This window comes from Ascidia mentula, chromosome 6 (genome assembly GCF_947561715.1).
Source record: "Ascidia mentula chromosome 6, kaAscMent1.1, whole genome shotgun sequence".
Lineage (NCBI taxonomy): Eukaryota > Metazoa > Chordata > Ascidiacea > Phlebobranchia > Ascidiidae > Ascidia > Ascidia mentula.
The window spans coordinates 13920475-13944832 of record NC_138571.1 but is presented as its reverse complement, the minus strand read 5'-3'; the positions used below and the strand labels follow the sequence as shown (position 1 = coordinate 13944832).

The following is a 24358-nucleotide window of genomic DNA, read 5'->3' as shown; positions in this document are numbered from 1 at the left end:
TTCCAAAGGATTATAAAAGTAACGAAACAACAGCTGTATTACCAGACATTAACGAATGATCTCAAGCATTCTGACGACCAATTTTAGCGCCTCGGAAATTTTTTTGCGTAAATTCCTCAACCAATGTAAACTCCACAACTACTTTCCATGTACAAGAAATTGGCACTGCGCCGATTAAAGTTTGTTGGTTATTATAACAAGCGTCCGAACTTGAAACTGCCCAGAAGTGCGTCCTTAAAATTAGGGCGGTTTATCTGCCCCTTATATTCACTGAGTGGTTTTCAAACTCTTTTTACCCGGGTCCCACTTTTATTGTTAAAATATCTCAGACACCACCAGAATCCAGTGCCTGCTTCTTACATTACTGATTTTAAGTCACAGTCAATTTAAAACGAAACGCTATGGTAGGAAAAGGCAGGCCAAGAAATCGGTTCTTTAGATGTTACAATTGTCGCACTATATACTATATGGGAACCACTGCATTTTCTGAGTAACATTCGCAGATGTAAGTTTATTGGGTTGTGATAAATAAACCGGCATGCACATAAATTTTTTTGACAAACATGGACTTAACACAAAGATGCGAGGTTCTACACCCGCAGTTAGTCCAATCCTTTCCATTTCCCTCTTAGCTGCAAAAACACAAACATTATTAATTGGTCGCTAAATTTATGGACATACTTTGCTACAAATGTGGCTACCTGACAATAAGTTAAGGGGCTTCTCGTCTGGGTATGAAGTGTTTTTCCACATAAAATGTTCATAAGTAGACGAAAATAAAATGTTTGTGAAACGTAATCTTATACTGCAGTGAAAATACTAATTGCCAGACAAAAAAATAATATTTTTCGCAAATAATTTTACGCATGCAGTTTATCAATAGACCAAAAATAACAAACGGTTCGTACACAGTTAATGACGGTTTCTACTCTAACCATTAGCGTCCTTTTCTCCTAACTCATACGTCACCTCAGCACGTGAAGTCCCCTGAGCCTGTGATCGTGCTGTGATCCACGGCACCAGTCACAGGGTCCACGCAATAGCACACTTCTCCGCGCCTAGTGGGGAAACATTTCTTAGGTTTGAAATTTCCGTGGGAGTCGCACTCAACAATTACACGACTGGACAACAACGGGTGCATCCTCATTATCTGCTTCTGTTCGCACATTGTCCCTGAAAAAGCGAAACACGCGACTAGATTTCTCTACGTAAACACAAAAAAATTGACGCGAAGTTGGCGTCAAGGTGTTCAAAATTGTTCAAACAATCCCCTGAGAGGTCACCATATAGGTTTTGTGACTTTCCCTAGAACATTTTTGATCTTTTAATGACAGATGGATTTTATGTTTTTAAGAAATAGACAAAATTTTAAACGTTATTTGAACAAATACAACAAGACGTGGTGAAAGCAGAACCCTTTCTTGTCGGGACCTGCAATAATTTACATCAAAAATTTAAATCATGGTAAGTTCAACGGTGTGCACTGTCGGAAGCTCAATGACCAGTCCTGATTTATGTGCTCATTTAACTAAAAAGTTTTTTAATAATGTTAAGTTTCTAATATCAACGAATTTCTTACTTGACGTTTGGATTAAAAAAACTTTTAGGGACGAACCAGCTGCTACCTTCCCCAACTATTATAGCTTTAATCAGTGACAGGAGGTACTTACATCCGTACTGGGAATACTTCTTCGGGCATTCAGATAGTTTTACGCACACTCCCTCGTCGTTCCTGAAGTAGTTGAATTTGCACCTGCACGTCCACCGAAACGCATCAGATGTTGTCTCGCATGTGTAGTAGTTTCTTGGCTCGGAACACTTTGCGTCGCATGGGTGTTGGTTTAAACGGAACTCGTTTTTGTTCTTGTCGCCTGACATAAAGGATAAGACATTGTGTAAAATGTGTTTTTTATTAAAATTAACGTTCAAATTTCACCTCTGCGTAAGGTAAACAAGCTGATACTGTATATGAGGCGTACTGCACATGGTAATGCATTAATGACAAGACATCAGGATCGGCCTACTGCGCAGGCCCTCTAAACTTGGCTACAATGCCTTTTAGATGCTCTGCCATTATAATATCAATACATTCAGTTTACTTACATATTGGAACGCCTGGTGAAATATATCCACTTCTTGCTTTAATAGCCATGGCGCAGAACAGTAAAACGTAGTAGATCGTCAAAGACATTTTATTAATTCAGTTCAAAAGTAAGATAGTCACTTTCATCAACTTTTTCTGTCAAAAATATATAACAATACAGCATGCAACTGCAAAAACAACAATATGACTGGCAATATATCTCAGTATCTGTATTGGAAACTCTACAACTGGAACTAATCAAAGCTGTTTTTCCAGCTAACAATTCCCACAGGATTTCGTCTTAAATGATCCTTATCATTGAGGTTCAAGTCATGGCAATGCGAAGATTGAATCTTGTCAGCGTGCATGGCATTGTATATTGCACGTGGGCGTTTATCATGGTGCCTAAGGCAATGGCTTAATTTGTCATGGAAATTCGCTGTGTTGCAAACTGGTTTTTGTCGGCTCTTTTCAAACAATACTGTGTTCCATATTTACATTTTTTTTAACCCTAATTTGTGCAGCATTATAGTGACCTTGAAACAAGGTTTGCATTTACCGCTGACTTTTTATTGCGGCGAACCAGGGAGTGACTGCAGGTTAATTGGTGAAACCAAATCTTTTTCATTTGTGTTTGACGCATTCTGCACGACATATCTGAAAACTCTGCATAAAAATATTCTTGTCTATAGAATTTCCATACACATAAACATTACGTTATTTTTACGTTAAAGGTGCCAGTATTAGAGATTATAACTGATAAAAGCAATATATATGAAAGAGGGTATTATGTATAAATACATGACTAGAACTATATGAAATAAGCGCCGTAATTTCCGCTATAGATACATTACATTTGCAGATGAAAGTTTATTGGGATGCGATAAAAAATTAAACGTGTAGCTGAATTAACAAGAACATTGACACAAATGGAAATACGTGGGTCCATGCAATTTGTTCAATCTTTAAGTTCCCTCTTATCTGCGAAAAGATCTTTTATATAGATACTGTTTTGGTACATGGCATTATGGTTTAAAATTTTCTAGCAAGTATTTTACACTAACAATTTTAGATAAAAATGCAATATTAAGCGAACGTTTAGTTCAATTGACCCCTACTTCATAGAGCATCTCAACACTGCGTTACACTTAAATTTAATCACTAAACCCATTCCTCACCTCAGATCAACAGTTATTGCGTGGAACGTGGGATAACATTGCTCAATGGGCAAGAAATTGCCGTGGATGTCGCACTCTACATTATTACGTTGGTAGAAATAAGGATGGGACTTCAGCACCTGCTCCTGTTCGCACTGCGACCCTGGTTAAAAGAAAGAGCAGCGTTGTGGCATAAAATATAAAAGTAGAATCAGTTAAAAATTGTTAGACAAGCAAGATATTACTTGAAGTTATACGGCTTTTCACATCTTAAAAACCAAAAACATGAAAACAGATTACACTCACATCCAAACTGTGAATACTTTTTGGGGCATTCAGACAGTTTAACGCACACCCCTTCGTCGTTTCTGTGGTGATTAAAATGGCATCTACAAGCTAAACGACACCCTATTATTAATCTTGTACATTTTCTGTAGTTTCCGGGATCGGAACAAAATGAGTCGCAGGGATAATCTCTATCCACTCTCTCATTTTTCGTCGCGTTGCCTGATAATCATAAAAGAAAAAGTAAGAATGTGTTACTTTCGCGTACTTTCGCGTACTTTCGCGTTCAAATATGTTGTACAAAATGTAAGAAAACCGATTAAATGATTTTCTCGTCGTCCATACATAAATTATATCTCCGCTTATATTATGACCCAGCAGGAGAGAAAGATACAGAAACTTACATGGCCCCTAGAGCCCTTAAGCTCATGTGTGCCAGCCAGTGAAGGACCCTATTACAAAGGTCTCGAACCGTACATTTTTTACTTTTGTTTCTTTTATTTAGTTTTACTTACAAACAGGAATGAACACACTTCTCACTGAAACAGCCATGGCACAGAATAGTAAAACGTAGCAGACCAACGAATTCATCTTTTCGGTTCAGTTTTTTAGTTGTCCTCTTTCTGTCGGAAATATTTGATACGAAATACTTGTAATCAGCTTCACTGTTATATATACCTTACTCGTGACACGGTGACAGAAAAAAATGTCGAGTTCCCAGTAAATGACTCTCAGAGTGTTTCTTTGAAAACAGATTATACTTCACAATCAAATTATGGGAATGCGAAAAATAAATCTTGGTTAACGGTACGCGTTATCGCGTTATATTCACATTGCAAGTTTGCGTTTTGTGCCGGAGGCAATGAATTCATCTTGTATTGTAATTTGCGGTGTGGATTATATATAAGCCTGGGCACATAGTTACTATGGTAACTTTAGAAACAAGTTAGTACAAATATACATAAACATTTAAGAAGAATGACATTTTCTTTTTCTCTCTGCTAGACGTAGTACCAACAGTTTTAATGGCATTGTGAGGCATTGGAAGTCGTTGCACATAGTTTTGGACAGTGTATGTAAATTACGTACTTTCCAGATATCTGCAACTTTCCCGAGTCAAGATTTCTAATGACGTCATGGCAATTTGTGTGTGAGTGATGCCTTACAAGATAAGGCAGCAGGACGACCCTTTACAGGTTTCGCTTCGCAGCCGAGGCAATGCAGCCTAGCTGGATTAGCAAGATTTTTAAAAAATTAAGCTTTTGGTGAGGTTTGAACTCACGACCCTGGGCTAACCAGGCCCAACGTTCTCCCGACTGAGCTACAGGAGCTCAGTGATTTCACCTTTACCGCAATATACCCCATAAACCGTCTCTGCGCTTCTAGTTCATTGCATTGCGTGATATTTGCAGTTGTTAGTTTATTGTCATGTTATAAAACATCAACATGCGGATGAATGAACGAAAGCGTTGGATCAAAAAAACGACACGAGGTTCCACGCATATGCAGTTCGTCCATACCAGTTTCCTCTTGACTGAAAAACAAGAAATTAAAACGTTTTGTTACTATTAGCGCCAGATAATAACCTTTATAGTGTGGCGGCTTTTCTGGATATCAAATATTTTTACTCAAATACAGTTGTCAAGATCACTAAAAATCCAAATGCAAGTTCAAATCTTTTAGTTCGCTAATGACCGTTTTTTCACTTAAAATTTCACCAACTGCGTACATTCCTTTTGGGTATACGTCACACCTTAGCAAGTTAACTCTCCGGCATATGTCACCGTGTTCACATCAGATTTAGCAGTCAGTGGGTCTACACAAAAGCAGAAGTTCAACAAAACGTTGATGTTGACGCATTGCTTCGTCTCGAAATTTCCGTGCGCGTCACATTTTGGGATCACTTCACTAGACTTTATAGGGTGGATCCCCTCAATTTCAAGCCGTTCGCATTTTGACCCTGAAGGTAAACAAAAGGTATAACATAAGGATTTTAATTGTACATGTGTTGTAAAATGATAATTTAAAAACGAAATCAGCGTATGTTTTCACCAAAGATTACATGAAGCAAGGATAGCAACCTTCGAGGTCCATAGACCGCATCTCGCTCGCTCAGAAAAACAGTCGAGTCGTAGCCTCTTCATAGCAACTACGTGTTCCACTGAGAGCTTTATGGCTTATCAATTAATTGAGCAAAATAGGGATAAAATATGAAATTATTTCCATACCACGCAAGGTTTCACAATATAAACAGTGAAGAGGAAATATTGTTAGTGAAATATTGGTTCATAACAGCTGTGACCATAACTAAACGCAAACGCTGAACTTCCATTTTTTTTGCCCAAACAACGTGGGGAATTGCTAATTTAAGGTATTGGAGAAATTAAAGCAATTCAACGATAGAAGCTCATTCACTATTTACGAAGAGAAGAAAAACTCCAGTGAAACTTACATCCGAACTGGGAATACTTCTTGGGGCATTCAGTTAGTTTAACGCACACTCCTTCGTCGTTCCTGTAGTGGTGGTATACACACCTGCACGCCAGTTGATACTTTCCTGATGACCAATCACAGGTGCTGTAGTTTCTGGGATCAGAACACGATGCGTCGCACGGGTATTGCATCAGCATTGTCTCATTTTTTGCCTCGTCGCCTAATAACCATGTACAGCTTATAAGTGGAAACAGCATTTGTAGTATATTTATGCATTGTGACAAAGGCCCTGAAGGCACTATTGGTTTAGCTTTGCTTGGCCATAGTGTTTCCACCTTGATGTAATCTCCGACTGGTTGCACCTAGTTTGGTGCCCAACGGTGATTGTATACAGTCACCACGAAGTGAAAGTTTTTTGCCTCGCCGTTCGGCCTGCAAGATCGTCAAACCAAGATGCACTAATGAGACCTGATAGGCCGAAACAGTGACCATTTGTATGCAGCTTACAAGATTTGTAATATTATTGTCACATTTACGTGCAAAATAACTTACTTGGATAAATGCATGCTAATTTGCGCTCGTATTAAGGTACACTTACAATCGGGAAGACCCGGCAGAATTCCACACCTCACAGCAACTCCCGCGACGCCCAACAGTAAAATGTTAACAAGCAAAGAACGCATATTCCTTTTTTTATTCGAAAGTAACACCTTAAAGCTGCACAAAAAAGCTGCACTTATTTCGCAATCATTTAACGTAAAAACTTTGCTATTTAGCTTTTAGCTTAACGTCAGTACAAATAGTTTCAGTGTAATATAAGCAGAGCGTTAACTCCTATCGACACATCATGCATGTAAGTATGAATGATCTGATGTTGGGGATTGTCCAACGCATTGCTGGGTCTTGGCATTCAGCCTAACTAAAATAGCTGAAGGACTTTGCTTGACCTGTTTTCATTTTCCAATTCTCCAGAGTATTTAAATTCCACTCTACAGTGTTGCATAACAGTAGCATGTCACGAGTCACGTTGTAAAGACAAGCACAACAGCACCGTTCTTCTTTACACTTGGAGCTGACAGTATCTTTGGGCTTCTGCAATAACAAGAGAGAGTCGTTGTGCGTAGTTTTTGTCAACAATTGTACCACATCGTTGTAAAATGGCGTCATGACATCTCGTGTTGTCAGGGCTATGATATCTTAAAACTTGATGTAGCACACTTGTATTGGAACGGAATGTTTTTGAAATTAATGGGAGCAACGAACGCATATTTCTCATTTAGTGTCAAGTCTCAATTTTGTGCTGCATACAAAATCGGTAATTTTTACAAATATTTTATAAACTTCGTTATCTCCACATCCACAAAAACGACCATTGCATAAACAATAAGGAGCAATGCGTATATTTTCGTGCTGTATACAACAACTTGTTGTAAATGTTACGCCCCGCTACGCACCTGGTTCACGTGACGATGCAAGCGGTGCCAGTGTTATCTATTCCTTTTTCCTTGTGTTTTTCTTGCGTTTTTCCTGCGTTTTTCCTGCGTTTTTCCTACGTTTTTAGTGTTTTATGTGCGTGATGCTTTACTGTTGACATAACCCTGAAGAAGTCTCGCCGGATGGCAGACGAAACGTTGGTTTCCAATAAACACAATAGAAACTAAGTGCCAGAAGAGCAATTCTGATTAATTAATGCGTTATCTCGTTGTTAATTTTAATAGCATAAAGTCAGGCTTCTAAAGGTAAAAGTGTTACAGCGCCAATGGCAGCAACCGCCGCAGCAACCGCCGCAGCAACCGCCACAGCAATCGACTGCCGAATGCTATAGGTAAGATCTGTTGGGGTTTATCTATTCATATAGGCCAAATTTGTGTACGTCGCAAACGCATTACTGACTCTCATATCAAAATAACTGAATTAAACTCGCAAGGGAATAGGCTCTGTGTTTGTGGGTTTAATATAATACCAAATCCCTGGAGTATTTCAAGCTTCACACAGTGTTTGGTAGTCAGCACACTGCTACTGCTAATACATTGTTAAGTTTAAACCATGGGAACACGGGATGGCACAGGGCAATATTCTTATGCTAGCATCAATGCCGCATGCTCTGCAATCCTCGTTATGAAACATTGCAACCGGAAAAATTTTTCTGCCAAGTAAGCAAATACGATGCAACTTAGAAAACATTGCTGATTTACAATGCAGAATTTTTGTTTTTTCTAGTTTTGCTTTTTGTAAATATAGAAGGATTTTTTCTGTTGAGAAAGTTTTACTGCTATCCGTATATTTTCTTTTATAAGAATTATAAGGGCAATGTTTTTCCTGTGACTTAAGTAGTTAAGTAATTGTCCCTCATTTAAAAATATTGTCAACTCTGTCGGTAAAGTTTACTTGCTTTTATTTCAACGTCAATTTTTACTTGCTTTCGACTATCCATCAATGTGTTAACTTCAAGCGGTGTCTTTTCAAAATCCTGGAACATTATATCAAGTAACACTTCCAGATGCCAATTTATTGGGATGTGGTCAACATGCAGATGAATGAACAAAATATTGGCTCAAAAATAACGACACGAAGTCTCACGCAAGCAGGTCAATCTTTCGAGTTTCCTCTGAAATGTAAAACACAAAAACTAATCGTTTTCAAGTTTATGGATATACCTTTTGGTTTTATATATATATTTAGTCTTTATCAGTCTTGCTTAATATTTTTAGGAGAAAGCCGCTTGTTAGTCATTGTCTTTTTCTCGGCGACATCAATTGAATAAAAGCCTAATGATAATTATAGAACACAAGCGAAATGTACTTGTCTAAAAAAACTGCTGATATAAAATAGAGGCTTTTTGCTTCAATAATTAACATAATCTTTAACAACTAAAGAAAATATTTTAAAAGCAATTTTTCTGTTCAACTATAGGAGTATTTCCACTTATCAAAAAAACCCTGCATCACTTTAGGATATCCCACCAGTGCCAAAAGTAGGCCGGAACGCCAAGAAATCAACAGCTGGTGGGTCCCAAACAATTGTGAGGAACTTAAATTATGCAAATTTATTAACTTATTAAAGAAATCTCACATGAGGGTTTACGAAAACACAATGGTTTATTTATTCCGATCAATTCAATCGTTTCTGTGAGAATGTTTGTTAATTTCCACCCTGTATGTCACCTCAGCAGGTCATGTTGTGGTCACGTGTCACTGTACTCCGATCTACGATCCCAGTCTCTGGGTCTACGCAAAAGCACAAACTCAACCATAGGCTGATGCATTGCTTGCGAACAAAATTCCCAACTTGGTCGCATTCAAGGACTTCAACATCTTCTTTCATTGGGTGGACGGCTTTAATTTCTAGCTGTTCGCATTTTGTCCCTGGACAAATGAAAGGCATGATATGCGGTTGCAAAAAGTTTGTATTCAAACGATTTGGTCAAAAATCACCAAAACATCTAGGCTGAGTAATCGCACAAGTTTTAATTGTGTGCCACAGCACATTGCTGTACCGTGAAATAGGCTCAGAAAGTTACAAAATTTTCAATAATTTTATATGTATAAAAACATAAATCAAATGCTTCAATCGATACTGTAGGCTATAACACATATATTGGTCGTAACTTAATTTGGTAAGTATACAATTGTATGCAGTGTAAACTAATGTAGTGGACCCAAGCGTGAAGTGCCCCTTATATACTATCAAAAAACTCGAAAAAATGTTACAAAGAAAGCTAAGAAAACAGGTGAAACTTACACCCAAACCGGGAATACTTCTTTGGGCATTCAGAGAGTTTAACGCACACTCCTTCGTCGTTTCTAAAGTAGTTGAATTTACATCTGCCAGCCAGTTGAGACGTCCCCTCGTCTAACTCGCATGAATAGTAGTTTTTCGGATCGGAACACTTTGCATCACAGGGGTATTGCTCCGACAGTCTCTCATTTTTTGTCTCCGCATCGCCTGATAACCAAATACAGTTGATAAGCGGGAGCAAGCTTAAAAGGAAAAGAAAAGCAAATTCTAATGTTATTACAACTTGTTTACGTTTGTGCAACAAGTTACTTGATTGCATTCTTGCTAATTGGCGCAGACAACAAGCTGTACTTACAATCTGGAAGACCTGGAATAAGTCCACACCTCACAGCAATACTCATGGCACAAAATAGAAGAACGTATTTGAGCATCGAACGCATATTTCTAATTCAGTTGTCAAGGCTAAATTTAAGCTGCATATAAAATCGGTGATTTTTACAAATATTTTATAAACTTCGTCATCTCGTTGTTAATTTTGATAGCATAAAGTCAGGCTTCTGAAGGAAAAGTGTTACAGCGCCAATGGCAGCAACCGCTGCAGCAACCGCCGCAGCAACCGCCGCAGCAACCGCCACAGCCACCGCCACAGCTATCGACTGCCGAATGCTATAGGTCAGATCTGTTGGGGTTTATCTGTACATATAGGCCAAATTTGTGTACGTGGCAAAACGCATTTTTGGCTCTCAGATCAAAATAAATGAGTTAAACTCGCAAGGGAATAGGCTCTGTGTTTGTGGGTTTGATATAATACCAAATCCCTGGAGTATTTCAAGCTTCACACAGTGTTTGGTAGTCAGCACACTGCTACTACAAATACATTGTCAAGTTTAACATGCTCTGCAATCCTCGTTATGAAACGTTGCAACCGGAGAATTTCCTCTGCCAAGTAAGCAAATACGATGCAACTTAGAAAACATTGCTGATTTACAATGCAGAATTTTTGTTTTTTCTAGTTTTGCTTTTTGTAAATATAGAAGGATTTTTTCTGTTAAGAAAGTTTTACTACTATCGGTATATTTTCTTTTATATGAATTATAAGTGCAATGCTTATCCTGTGACTTAAGTAGTTAAAGTAATTGTCCCTCATTTAAAAATATTGTCAACTCCGTCGGTAAAGTTTACTTGCTTTTATTTCAACGTCAATTTTTACTTTGTTTTCGACTATCCATCATTGTGTTAAATTCAAGCGGTGCCTTTTCAAAATCCTGGAACATTATATCAAGTAACACTTCCAGATGCCAATTTATTGGGATGTGGTCAACATGCAGATGAATGAACAAAATATTGGCTCAAAAATAACGACACGAAGTCTCACGCAAGCAGGTCAATCTTTCGAGTTTCCTCTGAAATGTAAAACACAAAAACTAATCGTTTTCAAGTTTATGGATATACCTTTTGGTTTTATATATATATTTAGTCTTTATCAGTCTTGCTTAATATTTTTAGGAGAAAGCCGCTTGTTAGTCATTGTCTTTTTCTCGGCGACATCAATTGAATGAGAGCCTAATGATAATTATAGAACACAAGCGAAATGTACTTGTCTAAAAAAACTGCTGATATAAAATAGAGGCTTTTTGCTTCAATAATTAACATACTCTTTAACAACTAAAGAAAATATTTTAAAAGCAATTTTTCTGTTCAACTATAGGAGTATTTCCACTTATCAAAAAAAACCTGCATCACTTTAGGATATCCCACCAGTGCCAAAAGTAGGCCGGAACGCCAAGAAATCAGCAGCTGGTGGGTCCCAAACAATTGTGAGGAACTTAAATTATGCAAATTTATTTACTTATTAAAGAAATCTCACATGAGGGTTTACGAAAACACAATGGTTTATTTATTCCGATCAATTCAATCGTTTCTGTGAGAAATTTTTGTTATTTCCATTCTCATGTCACCTTAGCAGGTCATGTTGAGGTCGTGTGTCACCGTGCTCGGATCTTCGACCCCAGTCTCTGGGTCTACGCAAAAGCACACACTCAACCATATGCTGGTGCATTGCTTGGGAACGAAATTCCCATCTGAGTCGCATTCAAGGACTTCAACATCAGCTATCATTGGGTGGACGCCTTCAATTTCTTGCTGTTCGCATTTTGACCCTGGACAAATGAAAGGCATGATACGCGGTTGCAAAAATGTTCGTATTTTAAACGATTTGGTCAAAAAATCACCAGAACATCTGGGCTGATTAATCGCACGACTTTTTAACTGTGTACCACAGCACATTGGTGTACCGTGAAATAGGAACAGTTGTGCCAACAATTTAGAATAATTTTAAATAATTGAGAATATAATATAAAAGCTTCAAACAGGACCTTAGTTTGGTCAGTATACAATTGCCTGTAGTGTGAACAAATGTAGAGGACCCAAGCGTGAAGTGCCCCTTAAATACCATCCGACATAAGCAAGGTAAAAAAACTCGATCAAAAGTTACAAAGAAAACTAAGAAAACAGATGACACTTACATCCAAATTGAGAAAACTTCTTTGGGCATTCAGAGAGTTTAACGCACACTCCTTCGTCGTTTCTAAAGTAGTTGAACTCACACCTGCAGGCCAGTTTAAATCCCGTGCCCAACTCGCATGAATTGTAGTTAGTGGGATCGGAACACTTTGCGTCACACGGGAATTGCGACGACAGTCTCTCATTTTTTGTCTCCAAATCGCCTGATAACCATATGCAGCTTATAAGTGTCGACAAACTTAAAAGAAAAAGAAATGCAAATTCTAATAATATTGTAACTTTTTCGAGCAAAATTGACGTTTGTGCAACAAGTTACTTGATTGCATTCTTGCTAATTGACGCACTCAACAAGCTGTACTTACAATCTGGAAGACCTGGAATAAGTCCACACCTCACAGCAACACTCATGGCACAGAAAAGAAGAACGTATTTGAGCATCGAACGCATATTTCTAATTTAGTTGTCAAGGCTAATTTTAAGCTGCATACAAACTCGGTAATTTTTACAAATATTTTATAAACTTCGTCATCTAGTTGTTAATTTTAATAGCATAAAGTCAGGCTTTTGAAGTGTTACAGCGCCAATGGCAGCCACCGCCGCAGCAATCGACTGCCGAATGTTACAAGGAAGATCTGTAGGGGTTTATCTGTCCATATAGGCCAAATTTATATACGTGGTAAAACGCATTATTGGCTATCAGATCAGAATAACTGAATTAAACTCACAAGGGAATTGGCTCTGTGTTTATGCGTTTAATATAATACAAAATCCCTGGAGTATTTCAAGCTTCACACAGTGTTTGGTAGTGAGCACACTGCTACTGCAAATAGATTGTCAAGTTTAAACCATGGAACACGGGATGACACATGGGAATATTCTTGTTGCTAGCAGCACAGCAGCATATGCTCTGCAATCCTCGTTATAAAAAATTGCGGTCGGAGAATACGATGCAACTTAGAAAACATTGCTCATTTACAATGCGGATTTTTTCACTTCCTATAGTTTTGCTTTTTGTAACTAGAACGATTTTTCCTTTAAAATGTTTCACTGCTATAGGTGTATTTGCTTTCATATGAATTATAAAGGCAATGCTAATCCTGTGACTTAAGTAGTTAAAGTAATTGTCCCCGACTCAAGACATGGCCACTTCCGTCGATAAGTTTATTTGCTGTTAATTCAAAGTCATTCCAACTTGCTTCGACTATCTATATTAATGTGTTAAATTTAAGCGTTGCTTTTCCAAGACCCTGGAACATTAAATCAAGTAACATTTGCAGATGCCAATTTATTGGGATAAGATCCTCAACATGCAGATGAATGAAAAAAATATTGGCTCAAAAAATAAGGCACGAGGTCGCTCGCGTGCAGTTCAACCTTTCCAGTTGCCTCAGAACTGCAAAACACAAAAAAACTAATCGTTTCGAAGTTTATGGATATACTTATTGGTTTTATATGTACAAAATCTTTATCAGTCTTGTTTATTAATTATAGGAGAACCCGGCCCCCGTTATAGTCATTGTTTTGTTCTTTGCGACATCAATTGAATAAAAGCCTATTGATAATTAGAACATATAAGCGAAATCTACTTTTCTAAAAATATGCTGATATCAATAGAGGCTTGTTGCGTTATTATTTAACATACTTTAACATTTTTCTGTTCAATTATTGGACTGTTTCTACTTTGATTATCAAAACCCCCGTGCATCTCTTTAGGATATCCCACCAATTCCAAAAGTAGTCCGGAACGCCAAGAAATCAACAGCTGGTGGGTTCCAAACAATTATGAGGAACTTTAATTAAGCAAATTTATTTACTTATTAAAGAAATCTCACATGATAGTTCACGAAAGCGCAATGGTTTAAATTTTCTTTTATATTCAATCGTTCCGGTAATACTTTTTTTTAATTTCCACCTTGCATGTCACCTTAGCAGGTCATGTGGAGGTCGTGTGTCATCGTGCTCCGATCTGCGACCCCAGTCACCGGGTCTACACAGTAGCACACAGTGTACCACATGCCGGTGCATTGCTTGGGAACGAAATCCCCATTTGCGTCGCATTCAAGGGTTTGAAAATCAGCCAACAAGGGGTAGGCGCCTTCAATTTGTTGCTGTTCGCATTTTGTCCCTGGACAAATGAAAGGCATGATACGCGTATGCGAAACGATGAATTAAATTCAAAATGTGTGTATTTAATCGATAATGTTTACTCAAGAAATCACCAGAACATCTGGGCCGATTAATCGCACAAATTTATGAAAGAGTTATTTTAAACAGTGTGTCAAGAGGCATTGGTGTACCACGACATAGGCTCAGTTGTGCCTGAAAAATTTCAACAATTTAGATTAATTTTAATAGTAGCTATATTCATTAATTTTAAAATTGTAGCTATTGATTGACATTAATTGGGAAATTATGGAACTGCACATGTAGTGCAAAAAAATTAGAGCACCCAAGCGTGAAGTGTCCCTTAAATATCGCCCGATGTATGAGGAGTAATAAAACTTGATCAAAAGTTACAATGACATCAGGGGACACTCACATCCAAATCGGGAATACTTCTTTGGGCATTCATAAAGTTTAACGCACACTCCTTCGTCGTTTCTAAATGAATCGTAGTCACATTTGCACGCCAGCTCAGATCCCGTGCCCAACTCGCATGAACTGTAATTTTTGGGATCGGAACACATTGCGTCACACGGGTATTGCCACGACAGTCTCTCATTTTTTGTCTCCAAATCGCCTGATATACAAGTTTGTTAGTGGGAACAAGCTTAAAATAAAAGGAAAAGCACATTCTAATAATATTGTAACTTTTACGAACAAAATTGGCGTTTGTGCAACTGGTTAATTGATTGTATTTTTACTAATTTACGCACTCAACAAGCTGTACTTACAATCTGGAAGACCCGGAATAAGTCCACACCTCACAGCAACACTCATGGCACAGAAAAGAAGAACGTATTTGAGCATCGAACGCATATTATTAATTTAGTGTCAAGTCTCAATTTTGTGCTGCATATAAAATCGGTAATTTTTACAAATATTTTATAAACTTCGTCATCTCATTGTTAATTTTCTAAGCATAAAGTCAGGCTTCTGAAAGTAAAAGTGTTACAGCGCCAATCACAGCAAACGCCACAGTCACCGCCACATCAATCGACCGCCCATATGCTATAAGGAAGTTCTGTTGGGGTTTATCCGTTCATATAGGCCAAATTTGTGTACGTGGCAAAACGTAGTAATGACTCTCAGACTGGAATACTCTGAATTAGACTCACAAGGGACTATAGGCTATGTGTTTATGGCTTTAACACTGCTACTGCAAATATATTGACAAGTTTAAATCATGGGAACACGGGATGACACAGGGGAATATTATCGTTGCTATAGCAACAAAGCAGCATGCTTCAATCCTCGCTACAGATCTTTGCGGCAGGAGAATTTTGTTTCCCAAGTGAGAAAATACGAACATCAGACGAACGCAAACGTGTGCACGCTGTTACGCTTCAACAAGCAAGCGACATGCGTGAACGTAACCTGAACGTGAAAAACGGATCTTCGTGTACCACAGGGGTACAAAGCAGCGGTAAAGTTCGCCATATGTTGTAATAACCACACGTCAGCTATTTTTAATTCAAACCTCAACCTCAAACAAAAATGTATTAAATGTTTACAAAATGTATTGATTATATATTATATATATATATGTACAAAACATATTGTATAGGACACACTGTATCACGTGATTATATGCAACACAGTTATCGGGGTCCCCGTCCAAATGTGGGTCTATCTTTATCTTTTGGGGTTCTGTTATTTGGATGACACGCTAAATTTCCACCAATTCTCGATGCAACTGGGGGTGTATGGACAACGTATTCCACGCATGCACATATTGAATGCAAAGTGCCAAAGCATTGGACGTAAGGCCTTCCATTTGGACGTGCTAAAACAGCAACAAAAAAATTAAAGATTCACTGTTGTTTAAATTGTAAAACTTTTAGTTGGTGAAAAATTGTATGTTTAGCGATACTGAACCGGCAAAGACAGTAATAATATTATATATAAACAAAAAACATAAATGTTTGCATAAACAGTATGTTGACTTGTCCTGTACACAATGCTCATACTATCAGTATTGTTGTTGTGTTTCTAACACTTAAACCATACCAATGATTTTGTTTATTGTTCAAATTTTAAATCCAACTTCAGTCTTTCATATTATCTCGGTGTCCATCACACTGCTCAATTTGTGGTTTTAATTGTATTTAGATGCTTAAAGTTTAAGAAACGTTTTTGCTGCATATCATATGAGGAAATTGGTTACTTAAGCTTTTTTATCTGATGCAAAGTTTAACTTGAGTCATTATTCCCTGAAAAATTATGTATGGGAGCAAATGTATTAACTTCTGTGTCCCAGCACTAAAATGAAACATGGTTATCCGCCATATTTTGCCATGCCACAACGATGGTACTACCCATATGTCACTGTAATAACCAGTGGTGTGTCGTTCGCTTTGAACTCCAGTATAGCCTACTTACCATGTCGGTGTTTCGGAATTACTGCACTCATCACTGCAGCGCATATCGCACAGAAAAAAAGAGCGCAGACCAACAGACGCATGTTTGTAGTATTTTTTTTGACCAAATCAGTTTTTAATTTTTCCTTAAATCAGTGTTTAATTTTGTCTATTCTGTGAAACAAACACAGCCAGTGCTGAAAGTAAGCTGGAATAGTAAAAGAAGTCTTACAGACACGCCGTTCAGGTAACAATTCAACAAATGACGTGTCCAAAATACTCACGAAGAACTGAAGTTTAGTAACTTTTGACAAATCTTACTTATAGTATGTGAAATCACAATGGTTTATTTTTTTCCTGTAAATTCGTTTGTTCCAGAAAGATTATTTTTACTTTTAACCCTAAATACAGCTAATTTATAAATCTGCTAACACTTAGTTGGTGCAACTGTTCTCTTAAAACTGACACTTGAAACTTGCAAGTTCAAAACTATCGATAAGCCAAAAAATAGCCATGACATGAAGCTATGAATTGAAGTCATTGGTCCGCCACTCCCGAAAATATGTTATTTCTAGGGATATTCGAGCAAACAAATGTCAGTTGAACTGCAATTAACTAAAGTACGATTGTGAGATCTGATGAACAAAAAAGCCAGATATATGCATGAAAAAGACACATATTAACGTCAACCTGACACGTAAGCAAGGTTTCACAGACGAGAAGTCTTGCCAATACTATAGGCTACGCTTCTTGTGGTATATGCTCCTTATATAACTAATAAAATCATATAGGTGTTGGCAGCATTGGTCAAACGCCTGACTCATATACCAAGAAGTAAACCTGATCGAGATTCGTGGTCAGGATAAACAAAAACATGGAGGTTAGACCCCAGGGGCGTTGAGTTTTTCTGGTGTAAGAAATTCTCAATTTTCTTATACATTTAAACCGGACTAACAAGCACAACATCCGTATCAGACTGAAAGACGGGCATGGAATATTATTGGCGCAAAAACAACAAACAACAATGTGAATCCACTTGTGGTTGAAACGTCGATAACGTCCATGTTTTATCCATACTTTGTTACCATGGCGGGTTCCGCATTGCTGGATTGTTTGCCACTTCATATACCCTAAAGAAGTGGTTCCCACACTTTTATGGGGTCGCTTGACACTTGGATCCTCTGGTCTCATTTGCGGCATAACATATTTTAAAACGTTTTTTTTTTAATTTTTATTATTTAAAATGAGTTTACTGTAGGCCAATATTGAAACATCACTATCATGGTTCCGTGGAATAGTTTCTTTAAGTTCCGTTAAGTTTTAATGCCATACATTATGTTTAAGTTGTTTTAATTTGAGGCTGAGTGTTTGACAAGCACTCACTTTTAATGCTGACCGTACCGTTATTTGCTCTCAATTAATTTCATGGGATAAAAACCACGGATTGTATATTATTAACTGAAAAGACTCAACTGGCAAAAAAGACTTTTTTATTACGCTCGACGCAAATAGATAAACATGTGGTATAGGGAATGCATTATACAAGCAATTTAAAGAAATAATATTCAGTTGTTGAGGTCCATATTCAGGTACTGGCCGTCGGTCATCGGTGCTGCTTGTATTTGCTGAGCGAAGACCGTCGTTGCACCGTAGGTTGCCACCAACTTTTATAGTATGTGGAAAACCATCCTTGTCCACGCAGACACACACCAAGGTAAGTGCGCCGAAGCATTGCTTGTACCAAAAGCCAGTATTGTTTCATTTGCTAGCATAAAAATAAAAAACAATACGAATTAGTTATATTGATGTAACTTGATCAATGTTTTTACGTGTTTAGTCGATTTAAGGCTCTTTTGGTATAAAAAAAATGTTAATTTGATCGAAGTTTCGGTCGTCATGCAATCGACCTTCATCAGGACTGAATATTACACCTACTGGCGTTAGCAGCAAGTTTTTACTTTTACTGATAAGCCAAACGGTACTGTGTTGTTTTAGTTAAAGCATTAATCTGGAATCCACTCAGTCGTGTGAACCTTTCAAGGCGAATAATATACGTTTTATAATACAGTACTCAATAATCTACACTTACAATAAACACGACGTTCCGGGATTACTCCACTTCGCACTGCAACACATACGACATACAACAGAAGAGGGTATAGAACAAACAAACCCATTTTTATGTTATTTTGTTTTTTAACTTCCTGTCATGACACCAGATTAACAGTCATTTGATAAACTTGCTAATAAATTGGCGAAGCTTGTTTCTGTAACTTGATATCAGCACTTAAGATCGAGCTAAAACTGATAGTGATCTGACGTGTTAGTAGATGGTTCTTAAACTGTTTTAACCATTTGGCATCGGGCCAACACGTGTGTGACGTCTGACGGCGAAATTTTCTCCACACATGCCGAAAAGCGGATACGTCGCCCTATTACATCAGCTTGGCATGTATAGGCAAGTTTTCAGTTATAATCCTGACATTATATTCAGGCCCCTTATCATATATTTGCGCCCCTTGTTTTGTCAATAGTATCTGGTTTGGCTTCAAATATACAACAATTTTTCGGTTTTGGTAAACTTCGGAAAAAGGCTAAGATAAGTCTTATAATGGGTCAACAAGGTTGCAGCATCATAAAAACAACAATGGACATCCACTTATGTTTGGAATGGACCCTAAGCCGTATTCACGCTGTGTTGGTTCTGTCGGATACGTTGTAGGCCCACACCACAAAAAAAGTAAAATATTTAAGCTTCTGTTGCTGCCAGGCAAAATGTAAGTTTCTTATGTACTGCCCTTCTGGTAACAAGTATATATTGTTCAACCAAAATTTCGACTTTACCTCACGGCGAGGCTAATTCTTTAGGGTTAAACATCGTTTAAATAAAATCTACGTTTACAAGTTGCCAGAAGGACAGCGCCAAAGGTGCTAAATTTATTCTTAATCATTTTGTACAATTCTGAAACCATGGAAACCACAGGCTGTCCTATTCAAACCTGACAGAATTTTTTTTACATTTATTGCTATACGGACGGATGCTTTTCTAGCATCTTTATATAGTTTATATGTTCTTGTTTGTGGGCTTCTATTAATTGCTGCATCAGCGCTTGCAGACTTTTTATTTTCTCCAGGCATTTGTTCTGGTCTGCCTGCTCTCCCTGGCCGGAATTCTGCAGTAAAACAACATTTGAAATGAACAAGTCCTTCATTATAAACAGACAACTTCCTTACGCCAAAATGCAAATATAGAAGTTGTATTACGTTTAATATCAATAATCAAAGTAGTTTATAAAACAAAAGTTGTTCAAAAAGTCACCTGAGTCGATTTTCTCAGGCCAGAAAAGGTTGTAATGCAGTCCTTCAATTTCTCCACTAGTACGTCACGTTCAGATTGTACGATTTTTATGGTTCTCTCACAGCCCCACAACCTTGCTTGCAAAGAATCTTTTTCTGCTCTTTCCGCGTCGGCTTGAACTAATGAAATAAAAACTGTATAAACTATGCTAGGAAATTCAGTGACTGGCCGGAAGTCAAAAAACACCGCAAATTATGATAAAGTGAAACCTCAAAGTGGATAAAAAAATTCATAAATGATAAAAGCATACGAACCGGCGTAACAATGTTGGATGGTCAGTTTAATTTTATTATAAGCAAAAAAATCTCACTGGCTGTGATACAATTACGTTCACAATGTAGGGAATTTATAAACGCTAAACTAACACCTTTAATTTTATCTACTTTTGTTCTGCATTCGTGTAATAATGACTTAGATTCTAATTTCTCCTCCAAGGCTGCCCATATCTGATTCAGGAGCATTTTTTCCTTGTCAATCCACTCCTCTTTCTGACGTAACAATCCTAATATAGTCCTCCGCCTAAAAAAAGTGTTCTCACTTACCGTATATAGGAGCAAAAAAAACTGTAAACTTAATTTGAGAAACATGGAAATAAATAAGAAGTTTAGTAAACCATAGAAATCGTATTATGGGATCTTTGTTTGTCGTCACATCACACTTTTGTTTTGCAGCTGAAAAAGTGTTTTTGTAAATTTGTCGCTTTCCAATAAAACTCGAAATTTAAACATCACTAAACGTATAAATTTGGTGGACACTTTTACCTGATATATACGCCCAGTGCGAATGCTACCAGCGTTGTGGAGAGAAGAATAAAAACTTGAAACCAGCAAGATGTGGGATCAAGCATAACAACAATCACTTTGGCGATAAACTCTGTCCACGATTCCCCATCGTCGTCTGAACCAGGATCGATGCCCAAATATGGAATAAAAAATTCACAACCGCTTTGGTACGTCTTTGAAACGAAATCGTTTTCCGAAAATTCCGCAGCCTTCACTCTGCAATAACGTGGCATCTTTTTCTTCGGTCACCTGCAGTGTTTCGAGGAACAGGGGCTTTACATTTGACAGTGCATATATGTTTTTTACGCTCCAGGCGACCTTAGAAAGGCAGATCCAGGTGTCTATGACGCAACACAATGCATTATTGCATAACAGTCCATCTGAATGGTAGCTGCATTGGCTCCGGGAAAAACACAATGTAATTTGGTGCTGCTAGACGTACAAATTTACCTGGAGTACGGCGGAAGAAATAGCATCCGGGCAAAAAACGGCAAGAAAGTGCCTTACATGCCAAGTTGTTTGAATATAGGGTCTACAATGTCCTGTGAATTAGCTTACCATTGCCGGTTGCGACGCAATGATTCAGAAGAAATCAACTCACCCTTGTGTAATTTATATTTAATTTTTCTTCACTTTTAAGCAGACAAATTAAAATAGAAGCAGGCGGAAACGAAGGAAATGCTCTTTATTAGCAAAAAGCGGCAACAGGGGTGCCAGACATTACTTCTTCTTTGGCTTGGCTGTGAGTGCCGCTTCCTCCGCCTCCTTCTTGCGCTTGGCACGGATTCCGAAAAGCTTGGCATTGGAACGAGCCATGCGAAGGGATTGGAAAACGCTGTGTTTTCGTTCTTCGTCAGTGATTGCACGAGCCTTTTCTGGTTTGAAGCTCTGAAAATTTGTCTTTAGTTAAGTATTGCTTTTTCGGAGTGAAGGCGGTTAGTGTACATTGTAGTTTTTTGTGCACTGTGTAGAATAAAAACTGTTGGCCTAACTTCAAAGAGTAAACTTTGTAGACAATTGTAGAGTATCTACATTTGACAGTGGAAAAATTGTTACTTTAAGGACTAGAATTCTGATCAAAATCTTGGTGCACACTTTTGCACAGCAATTAGTACGAAACTTAGAAGCAAAAGATTGTTATATGGCATGAATTGCAAAGTTATTTCAATAACTATAAAGAATCAAAACACTGCAAGGTCTTTGACTAAGATTATGATTTCATAATACAAGCATCCAAAAGCAAACTGTTACAGAATAAGCATGACAAAGTTAACATATATACATATACTATAAAAAAAATACCCTATTCCATAACTCTTTAGCCTCTTAGGTATGACATATGAAACACTGTTACACTGGGTACCATTGCTATTAACCATCACAATCATTTGCAGTAAAAATGAAAGTGTACATACCGATTTAATCGGCATAACAGATCCTTCGTACTGTACAGCCATCTTGGTTTCTTCAGGCTGTAAAATAAGATGATGTTTAATGAATTAAAGCAACCACTAAAATATCTGGGTAACGAACATCACTAAAACAACGAACATCACTAAAACCATAACTAATTATTGTTTCTTAACCACCTAAATAATTTTGTAAACACCCTACATAACAGCAAGAGTGTAGAGTTAACACAAAAACTTGTTTAAACTGTTTTGCTGTATCATTCTTACTTTTCTGTTTATAGTGAACACAATTTCTCTAATTTTCACATTGTGGCTAAAAAAACATTGTGTTTTCAACGCATCTATTAAATAAAATTAGATTCCTTTTCAGTCATCTTCATTTTCAATTTCATGTCGATGGCAACCATGCCAAAATGCAATATCGGTGATTTATATCATGTGACTAAACATACCGTACTGTCTCCCTTCCTGGGATGTGCGGGGTTCTTGGGGAAAAGAATCAACTTGGATCTGTATTCCTTAAGTCTTTGCACATTGCGCTGAAGTGATTCCGTGGACTTGTTTCTACGGCGATGGTCAACAACAATGCCAATGGTGGGAGCAAAGTTCCTGTTTATACCGGCAGCCTAAAAACCACAAAAGTACTTTGTCGCATTGAGACAAAATATTGCACTACACATTTTTTTAGGTTTTTGAATGCTAGTACAATACCTTTCAATCTATTTTCAAAAGTTTTAAAATCAGAAACAAAACTTTCATGTTTCAGCAAAAAATGCAGGTTTTACAGACAACAGCGGAATGTTACATTAAAAAAGTAACAGACAAATGCTCTGCTTTTTTTACAATTTTATCAGCAATCCATGGAAAAACAAAGTGGCGAATCCATTAATATTTTGTTAAACATATTTTTTTAATCGTTATCAAACTGACTATCATCAGGGCAAGTAAATGCAAACACGATGATAAATATTAAAGCGTAAAACAGTGTAAAAGAAGAAAATTCCTCCATGCAAATAACAAAACTTTTCAATCTGGTATGGTTTCACCACAATGTTATTGCTACTTTGTGGCCAGGCTACTACACAGTTGATTGCATATTGTAAATTTTCACCGACTACTCACCTTAAGCTCTTCCAAGGTAAAGCCACGACCAAGGCGTTGCTTGGTGTTGTATTTAAATGTTGGGCATTGTACGACCGGTCGAAGTCTCTTTACGGGCCTTGGAGCAACACTTTTTGCCTTTGCTACACGATTTTGATGTCTCCTGTTCTTTCTTGCGGGCTGATTAAACCAGGTCTTGACCCGCGTCTGCCACTTCTTGTGGTAGTGGTTGTTGCATATAACGTTGTTATGCCGGATCGCCATTGTGACCCTAATAAAAGAATGATCGACACTATTAAAACTTGATTCACCTCTCCTTGTAAAGACTTGTTGCTATTCTATTACAAAGCGTCACATAGTGTTAAAATATGACTATCCACGGCGATTTATCATGATTAAACTAACTACCAAACATTACCTGCATTGGCCAACCAAAAAGGAATACGGAGTTTTCGCATGCCACAAAGCTGCCACAAGGAGCCACAACTTACCACAATATATCATCAATTTGTTCGCTAAATGAATGAAAACGAATATTCAGATTATACTAGGCAAGTGAGGAAAACTAAGTAAAATGTCAAAACTATAAACTATCGAAATAATGTCAATAAAAGGTTTTTTTTTGACAAAAAACATAAATATGCAGAAAACACACCCCGGCGAATATCAAGTTTTATTAAATCAGGTTTTCATTTACAAAAATTGCACACAAATTATGTGTAAATGAATCTATCATCATATTGCAGTGTTTGAATCTTGTAGCAAATTTTAAATTCACACTGTTTTAGATGCAGCTGCTATTTTCCACCTCTTCGGTTCCCCTTTAACAATTTCCGTCCGTTTCTATTGACGTCATAATAAAGTAAACAAAGCCGCCGACGTCAATGCGCTTTTTATCGCACTTGATTGGCTGGCTTGGTGGTATTGCTGACTCCTGTGTCGCGTAAAGCCACAGGTGGCTGTTAT

General features: G+C 37.6%; 8 protein-coding genes across 9 annotated transcripts; all 8 read right to left on the bottom strand.

Annotated features, from left to right (window-relative positions):
- Positions 1-489: 489 nt before the first annotated feature.
- On the bottom strand, positions 490-2278 carry LOC145906676 (uncharacterized). The gene is made up of 4 exons (XM_082994125.1): positions 2104-2278; positions 1671-1871; positions 970-1173; positions 490-632 (listed from the first exon to the last, which is right to left on the bottom strand). Exons 1-3 carry the CDS (start codon positions 2189-2191, stop codon positions 971-973), a joined length of 492 nt encoding a protein of 163 aa, XP_082850251.1. The 5' UTR covers positions 2192-2278; the 3' UTR covers positions 490-632; position 970.
- Positions 2279-2979: 701 nt separating this feature from the next.
- On the bottom strand, positions 2980-4148 carry LOC145906801 (uncharacterized). The gene is made up of 4 exons (XM_082994255.1): positions 4041-4148; positions 3547-3747; positions 3262-3403; positions 2980-3064 (listed from the first exon to the last, which is right to left on the bottom strand). Exons 1-4 carry the CDS (start codon positions 4114-4116, stop codon positions 3061-3063), a joined length of 423 nt encoding a protein of 140 aa, XP_082850381.1. The 5' UTR covers positions 4117-4148; the 3' UTR covers positions 2980-3060.
- Positions 4149-4999: 851 nt separating this feature from the next.
- Positions 5000-7698, bottom strand: LOC145907246 (uncharacterized). The gene is made up of 6 exons (XM_082994675.1): positions 7413-7698; positions 6906-7050; positions 6557-6675; positions 5978-6178; positions 5310-5485; positions 5000-5059 (listed from the first exon to the last, which is right to left on the bottom strand). The coding sequence occupies exons 2-6, from the start codon at positions 6959-6961 to the stop codon at positions 5000-5002; spliced, it is 612 nt and encodes a 203-aa protein (XP_082850801.1). The 5' UTR covers positions 6962-7050; positions 7413-7698.
- A 756-nt stretch (positions 7699-8454) lies between these two features.
- Positions 8455-10170, bottom strand: LOC145906747 (uncharacterized). The gene is made up of 4 exons (XM_082994201.1): positions 10052-10170; positions 9700-9903; positions 9123-9323; positions 8455-8566 (listed from the first exon to the last, which is right to left on the bottom strand). The coding sequence occupies exons 1-3, from the start codon at positions 10134-10136 to the stop codon at positions 9124-9126; spliced, it is 489 nt and encodes a 162-aa protein (XP_082850327.1). The 5' UTR covers positions 10137-10170; the 3' UTR covers positions 8455-8566; position 9123.
- An 812-nt stretch (positions 10171-10982) lies between these two features.
- LOC145906655 (uncharacterized) lies at positions 10983-12780 on the bottom strand. The gene is made up of 4 exons (XM_082994105.1): positions 12582-12780; positions 12222-12422; positions 11655-11855; positions 10983-11099 (listed from the first exon to the last, which is right to left on the bottom strand). Exons 1-3 carry the CDS (start codon positions 12664-12666, stop codon positions 11656-11658), a joined length of 486 nt encoding a protein of 161 aa, XP_082850231.1. The 5' UTR covers positions 12667-12780; the 3' UTR covers positions 10983-11099; position 11655.
- A 704-nt stretch (positions 12781-13484) lies between these two features.
- On the bottom strand, positions 13485-15233 carry LOC145906701 (uncharacterized). Of its 2 annotated transcripts, none has more exons than XM_082994153.1 (4): positions 15114-15233; positions 14759-14959; positions 14144-14344; positions 13485-13612 (listed from the first exon to the last, which is right to left on the bottom strand). In XM_082994153.1, exons 1-3 carry the CDS (start codon positions 15196-15198, stop codon positions 14145-14147), a joined length of 486 nt encoding a protein of 161 aa, XP_082850279.1. In that variant the 5' UTR covers positions 15199-15233; the 3' UTR covers positions 13485-13612; position 14144. The 2 variants fall into 2 exon arrangements, with proteins under 2 accessions (XP_082850279.1, XP_082850278.1); XM_082994152.1 differs by having other exon boundaries at positions 13490-13612; positions 14132-14344.
- A 4532-nt stretch (positions 15234-19765) lies between these two features.
- On the bottom strand, positions 19766-21526 carry LOC145905407 (uncharacterized). Its single transcript, XM_082992596.1, has 4 exons — positions 20859-21526; positions 20465-20616; positions 20059-20216; positions 19766-19912 (listed from the first exon to the last, which is right to left on the bottom strand). Exons 1-4 carry the CDS (start codon positions 21110-21112, stop codon positions 19766-19768), a joined length of 711 nt encoding a protein of 236 aa, XP_082848722.1. The 5' UTR covers positions 21113-21526.
- A 23-nt stretch (positions 21527-21549) lies between these two features.
- On the bottom strand, positions 21550-23868 carry LOC145905408 (large ribosomal subunit protein eL13-like). Its single transcript, XM_082992597.1, has 5 exons — positions 23811-23868; positions 23414-23663; positions 22744-22917; positions 22295-22351; positions 21550-21767 (listed from the first exon to the last, which is right to left on the bottom strand). The coding sequence occupies exons 2-5, from the start codon at positions 23654-23656 to the stop codon at positions 21600-21602; spliced, it is 642 nt and encodes a 213-aa protein (XP_082848723.1). The 5' UTR covers positions 23657-23663; positions 23811-23868; the 3' UTR covers positions 21550-21599.
- Positions 23869-24358: the final 490 nt, after the last annotated feature.